Below are 12,057 nucleotides of genomic sequence, written 5' to 3'. Positions count from 1 at the left end.
AGAGAGCAGTGCATTTATTGATTTCTTTACTGTATATTACACCAATGCCACACAGATCTAATATAAACATGCCGTTTCTTTTTTTAACATAAACTTGTGTGTGTTTGACAGTTTAAGCGCAGTAAGACATGAAAGAGAACTTAGTTTAGTACTCACATGCTGTGTGACAGCCACTTTCTGTGCGCGTGCTTAGGATGTTTGTGCTCAGAAAACTCTATTAACATAGCTTTAAATGGCATGATTTCAGCGCGACATGAAAATCTGAGTTATGATAGGGCTACATGATTAATAGAAGGCGATTGTCATGCACATTTTTTCAGTGAAGCCGGTTGTGTAATTAGTAGCAAATCTTCAGCAGGTGCTTTCAGATGGAGCAGCATTTACTACACACAGCCGTAGTTCACTGAAAAGCCACGCCATATCGCCTTCATTATTGCAGACGATTTCATTGAGCGATTATGAAATCAAAAGAATCATAATGACAGCTGTTTGTGTAGCTTCTCAGTGAATTACGGCTGTGTGTACAAATGCTGCTACATCTGAAAGCATTTGAAAATACCACATTTAACAACATGTTTTTACTCCAAACTCACTTCATAATGTCAGTCGAGTGTTTAAAATAAATCCTTCTGTGAGATGATGTGGCTTTTCACACAGAATAAGGCACGAACAGTATTCATAGTATTCTACGCAATGATAAAGGCATTGTATTATTATAAATATTCTGTATTGTAAGGACAATTATAATAGATAAACCACACATTGTCGTAGTTGTGTGTTTATTAGTCACGCAGAATCAATGAAGGCAGTTAAATCTCGTGTTTATTCAGCTGCAGCGATCGTGTCTTCTACGGACGTATTTGGGGTTTCCCAGCGAGAGCGCCCTCTGGCCTTCAGATGGAGATTTACTGCTGATCACAGAACCATGCTTCACTGAAAGATACGCATGACAATCGGAGCTTTTGATTTGGATTTATCGTGCAGCCCTAAGTTATGAGCTGTAAAGGCACAGTCCTATTCTGGAAAAGGGGACGGGGAGCAGCAGCTTATTAGCATTTAAAGAGACATGCACGAAAACAGCGCGTTTCTGCTTCCACTCAGATTAGGCATATCCTAATATGATCTGTAATATAACTTCACAGACATTCTAGGAACACCTAAAACTTATAATACATATTGTAAAAAAAAAATTGTGGCATAATAGGTCACCTTTAAGTCCGCTCTAAAACATTAAACAAACCAACAGCTCCAAGATTAATCACAACATTACAAACTGTAAATAAAAAATAAACACTGTCAGTGATGTAGGCAAAAATGATCAAATATTAATATAAAAATACATAATATAAAATATATTTTTAATTTGCTGCATGTTCAAATACATACACTTCAGGTCAAATATATAATTACATATTATCTAGAAATACAGTAATATTGTGAAATATTATTACAATTTAAAATAACTACTAGAATATATTTTAAAAGGTCATTTTACGATAATAATAAAAAATGTTTCTGGAGCAGCAAATCAGCATAATAGAATGATTTCTGAAGGATAATGTGACACTGAAGACTGGAGTAATGATGCTGAAAATTCAGCTTTGCATCATAGAAATAAATTACATTTGAAATAAATATTCAGATAGAACTCTGTTATTTTATTTCCCAATTTTTATTGCATTTTTAAAAGATTTTTTGGGCATTTTTACCTGTATTATGACAGGACAGTAGCTAGACAGGAACCGGCTTATTGCATTTTTGAACAAATAAACCCAGTCCTAGCTGAAGTACAAGAGCCTTCTTTCGAAAACATTTAAAATGTCCTATAGTTTGGAAGTTTAAGGCGACTGACTTGATTATGTCATCAGCAGTGCATCATGGGAATGGGCGGTCGTTGCGGAGCGATTCTGCCGTAATTTATCACACTTACTTGTGGTTTGCACAGAAACATAAAAACAGCATCTAACAACATGGGATTTCATGGTTTGTCTGTAAAGGTTTCCACATTACTGTTAAAAATCATTTTCTCACAGAAGCAAACGAGTGGGATTTTTACTTCCGGAGCCCGGCTGTTGTGCTCTATTGCACAGCAATCAAACTAGGATGAGTTTAAGTAAACATAATGTATTATCCTTACTCCGTGTTTATAAAAGAGGCCAAGAGGGTCATGAGCGAAGCTCTGTTTTGCATAGGGGGCTTCCTTCAAGTTTGGAGAGCCATTACGGAGTCGGTTTCCTTCTTTCCCAACCTATATATGGCTACATCTCGAGGACTGTTTCTTTAACGGCGCTCTGGAGATTTACAAGGAGTTTGGCTCATTCACACAAGTGTAATTCTCCACAGAGCGCCAGGCCGAGCAGCCAGACAGACTTCCTACTCATCTACCGAGTTGGCCGTTGACCAATGAGAACTGCTGCGCTTTCACGCTGTCATAATAACAGCACTTCAGCCGCTCTGAACCATCAGAGGCGAAGGAGCTGGAGTTTTCTCGCTCACAGCTACTCGTGATAACCGTCTGGGAGGAGATAAGATCGTCTTCCAGAACTATGCGACAATGATCATGGGAGTTGTGGGGCTGCGTTACGCAGATACCCACCCTTTTAAGAATAGACGGGTCCAAGTTTTTGCAACACGTTCTTCCCTCACATTCCAACAATTTTCAACGAAACTCCTTCTTCCAAGGCAAACACACTCTGAGACTTAGAAAACACGGTGTGAAATATGGTTTCTGCCATTATTTCTACAACAGGATCATGTATTCTTAAAGGAGAAGTCCAGAACAACAATTTACTAATAATGTACTCACCCCCTTGTCATCCAAGATGTTCATGTCTTTCTGTCTTCAGTCGTAAAGAAATTATGTTTTTTGAGGAAAACATTTCAGGATTTTTCTCCATATAATGGACTTCACTGGTGCCTGATTTTGAACTTCCAAAATGTAGTTTAAATGCAGCTTCAAAGGCTCTAAACAATCCCAGCTGAGGAAGAAGGGTCTTATCTAGCGAAACAATCAGTCATTGTTTTCAAAAAGTAAAATTTATTTACTTTTTAAGCACAAAAGCTTGTGTGGCACAGGCTCTGGGATGCGCGTTCACAGGTCATTCTTAAACGATTCTTTCATTTTGAACGAATCTTTAATGTGACTCGGGAAGAACGAGTCGTCTCAGGGAGTGAGTCGTTTAGCTGCACAACATCCTATTAGGTTCTGTACTGGAATTAGTTCACCTGTTTGGAGTCTTCGGGTTTTTCGAGTGGTTCGTTCATCTTATGGGGCGTCACGTAATGAACGAATGACTCGAACCCGAAAGCTTGTCAGATGAGAGGTGAGGTGAGCTAATCATAGACTAAAGACCCAGGTAAACAATGAATGAATCTTTTCTGTTTCTTATAGCATTATAGTTTTGTCTTGTTTGTAGTGTGATCAACATTTGTGTAAGCAGTAGATGTGTTAGGGAAGTAACACGTAACATTTTAATTATATTTTGCTAAAATGAACAAAATGATTCAAAAAAAAGATTTGTTCATTTTGCTGAATTAGACTCAAAGGTCCGAGTCGGTAAAATGATCTGAACTTCCCATCACTGCTACGAATCATGTGTAAGTTGATCGTCTGTGTACTGAGTATGGAGAAAAACTCATCTTATTTTCTCCTAAAACTTGAGAGGAGGACATCGTTGTACCTTTTTGTTTGTAAACAGCGTTTGACTTGCACTTTCTTAGTGTTTGCGCATTCGCTTTGTAAACACTGGGTCTGTAGTTCCACGTGACCTTTCGACGTGATTCAACAGTACGTAGCGTCGTGATCGCACATCCCAGAGCCTGTGCTACACCAGCTTTTGTGCTTAAAAAGTATTAAAAAAATGAGCAATCGTTTCGCTAGATAAGACCCTTCTTCCTCGGCTGGGATCGTTTAGAGTCTTTGAAGCTGCATTTAAACTACATTTTGGAAGTTCAAACTCACAGGCACCAATGAAGTCCATTATATGGAGAAAAATCCTGAAATGTTTTCCTCAAAAAACAACTTCTTCACGACTGAAGACAGAAAGACATGAACATCTTGGATGACAAGGAAGCGAGTACATTATTTGTGAATCGTTGTTCTGGAAGTGGCGTTCTCCTTTAAAGTGAAGACTAACATAAGTTTCCACCCAGGCCTTCCTGTTAAAAAAAAGCACCGCAGTAAAATCATGGCGCAATAATATAAAATGAAAAATAACCAAATCAGCATATTAGAATGATTTCTGAAGGATCACGTGACACTGAAGACTAAAGTAATGATGCTGAAAATTCAGCTTTGCATTGCAGAAATAAATAAAATTTTAAAATATATTCAACTCGAAAACAGTTGTTTTAATTTGTAATATTTTTTCACAATTTTACAGGATTATTCATTAAATAAACGCAGTCTTGGTGAACATAGGAGACCGAAAATTTTTATGTATAATGTCAACGTGAAGAACGCACATAAATTCAACCCCTCCTTTAAATTGCAAATCCACCAAGAGACTCTTGAAAAGCATTCAAACACATTTGACACAGCTGTTATATTGATTATACCAGATCCAAGTGAGTTTAGGGTAACAATGCCTACACAAAAAAACCCGATGACCCCATCTGTTACAGTCATATGCAATGAGGATGAAAATGTTTCAAAATAACAGCAGATTAAAACACCCACATGCTATTTTTATGGGTGACAATGGAAACTGATCCTGTTCACGAGTCTAAGTGAGATCATTTTGCTCCTCGTGTGTTAAATCAGCCACAGACAGTGCTATTTCTACTCCACATTCATTCTTTCTTCTTTAACATATTATGATGTGCTGGGGTATATTCATTTTGCTGAATTACACAGACTGAGTAAACAAGATATCTTCATGGATTGTTCATGGAAGAACAGCTATGTACGCCACACAATTTCAAGCAAAATTCATATGCAAATACTGCAGCACCACAGTTTGAAGTCACCGTGAAATCAAATTTGACAATAGGAAAGAAATGACAAACGCAACTTCCTTTTCCTGTCGACTTTAATGCTTCAATTATTTTTACTAACAATTTTGTCAGAAATATCATATTTGATCCTGTAAGGGAATAAATGCAATGATCTCACACATATATATTGTGCATTTTTCTGTTTGCTTGAAATTGCCTTAAAATACAGCTTTTGCAATGGATTTATAAACATAAATCTCACCCTAGTTGCAGGGAGTCATCAAAAATAAAATCGGCGTGCTATTAAAAATATCATATTTTGACCTTTTAAAGCTCTTTAAGCAGATTGCAAGTAAAAAACTGTCAAGGTAATATACCTATCCAGAGATTATAAAGAAGACAAAATGTAATATTGAAGAAAATGTTTTTCATAGTAGTTTGGCATCATTTTATTTTTATTTTATTATTAAAAATTATTTAAAAAAAAAAAAAAAAATTCGGCATAAACAAAACATTAAAAACATTATTGTGAAATATTTCTATTTTAAAATTTCTAGCTTAAAATATTTGTATATCTTTTTAAAATAAAAAAGCAGTCAAGCATTACAATAAAAAAGTATTTTAAAATGTTACACATTTTTCAAAATAGTTTTTTAAAGTAATTTCAAATATTTCACAATATTACAGTTTTACTGTATTTTTGATCAAATAAATGCACCCTTCAAAACCTTAGAAAAAACCTTTTTCAAAAACAAAATGCTATTAAAAATATAATATTTTGAGCTTTTAAAAATAAATTTGACCTTTTTAAAATGCAGCTTTTGCAATGTTTGTATATTGTGCTGTGTGACTCTCGTTTAAAATAATCAATTAAAAAAAATATTTAAAAATGTTTACAAAAAGATTATTTGATATTAAATGTATTTCTAGAATCTAAACACCTTAGAAAAATAGACTGAGTTTAAATGTATAACCTTTAGAATAAGAAAATATTTAATTTTAATAAGAAAATATTTAATTTTATTCATGCCTGCAAAAATTCGGTCAACTATGATATGGGAAAAAAAAAATACATACATGAATAAATAAAATAAACAAAACTATTTTTTCTTCAGTGACATTCTGAACACATAATTTTATTTCTACACTACCAGTCAAAAGTTTTTGAACAGTAAGATTTTAATGTTTTTGATAGACGTCGCTTCTGCTCACCAAGCCTGCATTTATTTAAAGTACATCAAAAACAGTACAATTCTGAAGTATTTTTACTGTTTAGAATAACTGCTTTCTATCTGAATATATTTTAATTTTTTTTAATTAATACTTTTTTTTAGAAAGGATGCTTTAAATTAAACAAAAGTGATGATACAGACATGTATAATGTTAAGAAACATTTCTATTTCAGATAAATGTTGTTCTTCTGAACTTTCTATTCATCAAAGAAACCTGAAAAAAAATTCTACTCAGCTGTTTTCAACAATAATAATTAGGAAATCAGAATATTCGAATGATTTCAGAAGAATTATGTGACACTGAAGACTGGAGTAATGATGCTAAAAATTCAGTTTTGAAATCAAAGAAATAAATGACATTAAAATATATTCAAATAGAAAGCAGTACTTTAAATAGTAAAAATATTTTAAAAAATTTTTTACAGTTTTTGCTGTACTTTGGAACAAATAAATGCAGGCTTGGTGAGCAGAAAAGACTTCTTTAAAAAAAAAAAAACTGGTAGTTCATATTTGATCTCAAAAAACCTATTCTCAAGGAGTACATTAATTGCCTGTCAACTATGTTGGTTTGCAATATTTTCAAGATTTCAATTCAAATAAATATTACAATTTGAGGTTAACCTAAATAAGAACATAACATTTGGAAACCAGTGTCTTCTGTAGTATTTTTTCCATACTATGGCCAAGTCAATGGCAACTGTTACCAACGTTCCTCAAAATATCTTATTTTGTGGTACTCAGATTTGCAACAACCTGAGTGTGACAAATTGACCGAATTTTAATTCTAGGGGTGAACTATTCCTTTAAAAACACCACACAGACCCGTGAACAACTTCACCAGAGGAGCTCTTTAAGGACAGTAGATTGAGCAAACACCACGAGTTATTAAAGCAGACCTTCACCCGGTGCGACTCTTCATGTGTTTGGCCTTCCAGTGCATCAAACACCACTGACACGTTTCCGAAAGCCGCTAGCGAGTTGGTGGTCAGCGCAGATGCGACCCACTGAACTGAACTGAACTCCAGACGCATTTAATTGGATTTCACAGTGCAGTGCTTGAGTAAATATCCCAAACTGACAGACCCTCAAGTAACCGCACACGCGCTCGAGTACAAACATGGCAGCGTAGCACCAAAAAGAAACCCCGGTCAGGCTTCGAGGTCTGCGCTGTTGCCTTATCAGCAAGTGAGCAGCGGAGCACGTGAATATCATTACATGCACGACGAACATGCATCGCCAACACACGTTTATCTACATACTGTAGATTACCGTGCCAATATATTGCACTGCACCATCAAAGATACACACTGCATGCTCTTTATACAGGAGCATTATCTTCTTATAAATGGGAATCGCATGAAAATGTCATTCTGAACGTAGGGCATTGATTTAGTGACACGGCGTCCTCCGAGACAAACGTGCCGTGGCAGGATAATACGTTATGCCAGTTTGACTGATGACCTTGTCTTCGGGCACATCCATTCAGAGCACAATTGCTTCTGTGCTGTGTGGGATAAATAAGACGAATGCTGATTTCTTTTGGTAATCATTAAAATAAGCTTGGCCTCCTCTTAATATAGTGCAAGGGTGATTTTTCTGGGACAAGCATCTACACAATATGCTAAACACAAGGACTGGAGTGGTGGCATTTTTTTAGTCTTAAAGACATCCGGAGTCAAAGCTCGCTCTCGGAGAGAAAAACATCAAGCATTCCAAGTATTCAACCTCTCTGTTTCCGTTTACATCAACACTTTGGATGAAGCTTTTATCCAACGCGATTTACAGGGTCACAACGTGTGCACGTGTAATCTGTGTAAGCATTACTTACGTCTGTTGTTAACATTATTGTTATATAACAATTGTAGCAAATTGTAACAATTGTAGCAAAAAAGCTTCTGTTTTTGGAGTCAGCAAAGGTCAAGAGTCTTTTTCAAGGACACAATGGTCACAGTTAATGGATCGACTCTTGTGGGGTTTGAACCTGCAAGCTTCGCTTTACCAGACCAGATCTTTCGCTACATATACTGTGGGTCAATAATGCTCATTTGTGTCCGGATATATTGAACCATTTACAAAAAAATCAATTAATTCAAAAAATGACTCTATGATAAACATGTTTCAGTTTCCAAAATAAAGGTTACTGATATGAAGCAGCTTTAGAGTAAAATAAATGTCAAAGTGAAAAAGACTAAATGTTTTTAAAGAAAATGTTTTATTTTTATTGTGGTTTGACAATTTCATTTTTAAATTAATACTTTGAAAAAAATATAATAAAACATTAAAAACATTAACATTGTGAAATATTACTATTTTAAACTTTGTTTAAATAGTAAAAGAAATGTAAAATTTTACACATTTTTACATTTTAAAATGTAATTAGTGTTTTACTCAATTTTTTATCAAATAAAAAACATTTTTAAAAAAATAAATCTCACCCTAATTGCAGGGAGTCATCAAAAATAAAATCGGCATGCTATTAAAAATATCATATTTTGACCTTTTAAAGCTGTTTAAGCAGATTTAAAGAAAAAATGGCAAGGTAATATAACTATCCCGAGATTATAAAGACGACAAAATGTCATATTGAAGAAAATGTTTTTCATAGTAGTTTGGCATAATTTCATTTTTAAATTATTACTCTGAGGGAAAAAAAGTGAATTTGGCATTAACAAAAAATATTACTATTTTAAAATTTCTAGCTTAGAATATTGTACATCTTTTTAAAATAAAAAAAGCAGTCAAGCATTAAAATAGAAAAGTTTTTTAAAACGTTACTCTTCAAAATAATTTTTTTTAAGTCATTTGAAATATTTCACAATATTACAGTTTTACTGTATTTTTGATCACATAAATGCAGCCTTCAAAACCTTCTTTAAAAACCTTTTTTCAAAAACAATTTTTTTTTTTTTAATCGCATTTTGTTTTTGTTTATCCAGAGATAATGAAAAAGACAAAATGTCACATTGAAGAAAAATATATATATATATATATATTTTTTTTTTTTTTTTCACAGCAGTTTGGCATAATTTAATTTTTAAATTATTACTCTGGGGAAAAAAAAAAAACTGTGAATTTGGCATAAACAAAACATTAAAATTAAAAATACTGTAAAATGTGTATAATACGCATTACTATTTTAACATTTATTTTACAATATTTTTATATCTTTTTTAAATAAAGCAGTCAAGCATTTAAATAGAAAAGTAACAAAACGTTTTCACATTTTTTAAATTACAATTTAAAAGTAATTTAAAATATTTTGCAATGTTACAGTTTTACTGTATTTTTGATTATATAAATACAGTCCTGATGAGAATGAGATTTTTTCTTTTCCCCAAAAATAAATCCAGCTGTCATCAAAAAATAAAATCAGAGTGGGATAACAAACATGAAGGAAGCCATTTTGTTGTCATGTGACAAGAAAACTATCAAAACAGACAGGACCTCATGACTGTGTTATTAAAAAATATATATTTATTATTACAATTTTATTATATTATTTTTGTTATTTTTTTTTGACCTTTTAACGAAAAGTCACGCTCAGGTCAAGGTCAAGAAAAATTAAAAACACATTTTAAAAATGTAATTAAATCTCATTTTATGTGGAAAAATAGCATAGGCTTTCAACATTAATATTGCCATTACTTTTCTAATAAGTTGGCAGAATAAAGTAGGTTTTTTCCCATCGTCCTTATTTGTCACTGACACATCGATATTTGCATACATCAACTGTAAGTCGCTTTGGATAAAAGCGTCTGCCACACGCACAAATGTAAATGCACATCAATGTCACCTCTGTCAGACGCTTTGGCAGAACTGCATTCACCGACACCGAGAAGAAATGCAAATGGCACGTGTCATATCATCTAGAGTGTCAGATAAGATCCAGACTCACCTGATCTGCGCAGGGCAGGCTGTGGACTGGGTAAACCGCTGCTGATGTGGTATGAGAAGCGCATGTTTTTGAACTGGCTGGAATAGGAGGATGAATTGTGCGGACTGGAGCTGATGAGATGCGCGCTCTTGGGTCGATTCAGCTGCATCCCTGCCTGCAAAACCCTCACGCAGACATACAGGACGCAAGACGCGGATGATTATTTCCAGGGAATGGGCTTTATAATCCAGGTCCAGATATAAAAGCTGAATCTTCAAAACAGTCCAGATCCAAAAGCACCAGGCACTCTCGCGTCCCGAGGTCGTCCTCGTCCTCCTGTAGATGCTGGAAAGGGTGAATCAGGCGGATCGATCCCCCCTGATCAGCCGGTGGAGAGTAAATCCGAACAGAAACAGCCATCAACGATCAGTCGAACCAAAACCACGTACAAGTCCAAGCAGATGTGACACACAGAGCTCCCAATGCGCAATGACCTTTGTGGAATTCAATCATCTTCTTATGCCATTTGCAGGCTCGCGGTCACAGAACGTACAGAAGCAGCGAACAGCGTTATAAATCCATAACAGAAGAGATTAACGTTACAACGTGACGTTTCCAATGCAAAACAGCTTCGAAGAACCACATTGGCTCGCGCGTTTTAAAACCAACTTTCCCATTTCATCTTCCCTAAACTTCTGCGTGCGGAATGTAAACGGCGCCGCATATTGTCGTTATTATTCCGACGGTTTCTCCCCCCCGTTTCCTTTCGGTAGAACCGTATCCGAAAATATGCACACTCAGCTGCTTCAAACACAATCCACATTCGCCGTTTGAAAACTCCTCCGGCTGTCGGCGTGGATTTTTTTTTTTTTTTTTACGCGGGATCCTCAAACAAAACAAACGATACAATGTCGCAACGCTCCATTGTTACAATGTTGAAATGTTACAGTTCCGCTCTCGTCGCTCTCCACCGGTTGCTTGTCTGTTCTTTTGTGGGACTCGACAACGCCAAAGTGTGTTAAACTGAAAACCTCCTCCTCCTCCTCCTCCTCCTCTTCCAGGACATATGAAACCGAGCTTCAACCCCCTCTATTTCTCTCTCTCTCTCCCCTCTTTTCCCAAAGTCTGTTTCTCATTTTTTTTTCTCCCTTTCTTTTCCTAAGGGTCTGTGCTTGAAACCTGATGCAAAGGAAAAACTTTCAAAGGATTTGAACGTTCCCCCTTCCTGTAAAGAAACCCCTGCGCGTCCAAATCGGGGAGATCGTTTATATTTCAGAAATTAAACATTTACACCCCATAAAAATATGTGGATTTTGGAGGGGACCTTAAGTGGTTGTAAACATGGACTCGTCCCATTTGACCTAGATTGCACCAGTAGCTCGGGCTGAGGAAGTTTTAGAGGGAAGAGGGGAAAAAAAACTAAACTTTTTAACCAGTTTTGAATTTGGGTGGATCAAATTGGCTGTCATTAGGTTAACAGCACTCCTTTGTACACATAAGCCTTAATGGCTAATGATGAATTCATTGTTTTAAGTGACAAAGTCATTTTAACTCCATTTAAGATCTTAATACTCAACGCATAAAAACCACAACATATCTCCATCACAATAAATAATAATCTGTAATTTGTAAAGAAAATGTGCGAAAAAAAAAAAAAAAAATTAAATAACAGAGATCTTTTTTTTTTTAATAATTTAATAACTTATGCTCTTTGAGTAAAAATACATCTGACACGTCCACGACAGGTTTTTGTGAGATTAACCCGGCTTTTTGCCTTTCTGTCTGCGGTGTGAACCTTCCTAGTGCGTTTTCCCATAAATGAACATGTTATGGGTGGAAAGGGCGCCATCAAACTCTGCAATGTTTATGTAAGTTGAGTTCGTACAGGCTGAGTCAGTCGATTCTGTCCAGCTGCAGCACTGGATCTCCTCACACGTCTCTCTATGCAATGCATTTTTTGCATGTTTATCATCACTGCCTAATCACTGGAGGTATGACATACACACTACTCCTAAT

The 12,057-nt window shown here is 35.2% G+C and overlaps 1 protein-coding gene across 1 annotated transcript in view; it reads right to left on the bottom strand.

Annotated features, from left to right (window-relative positions):
* fgd1 (FYVE, RhoGEF and PH domain containing 1) overlaps positions 1-11,042 on the bottom strand; it is a 74,410-nt gene extending 63,368 nt beyond the window's left edge. The window contains 1 exon segment of the mRNA XM_051117022.1: positions 10,063-11,042. Within this exon segment, the coding sequence (XP_050972979.1) occupies positions 10,063-10,210 (148 nt within the window). The 5' untranslated portion in view covers positions 10,211-11,042.
* Positions 11,043-12,057: the final 1,015 nt, after the last annotated feature.

Source organism: Labeo rohita, chromosome 8, assembly GCF_022985175.1.
Source record: "Labeo rohita strain BAU-BD-2019 chromosome 8, IGBB_LRoh.1.0, whole genome shotgun sequence".
Lineage (NCBI taxonomy): Eukaryota > Metazoa > Chordata > Actinopteri > Cypriniformes > Cyprinidae > Labeo > Labeo rohita.
Note: the sequence above shows the minus strand (reverse complement) of the source record. Positions and strands in the feature narration are given on the sequence as shown.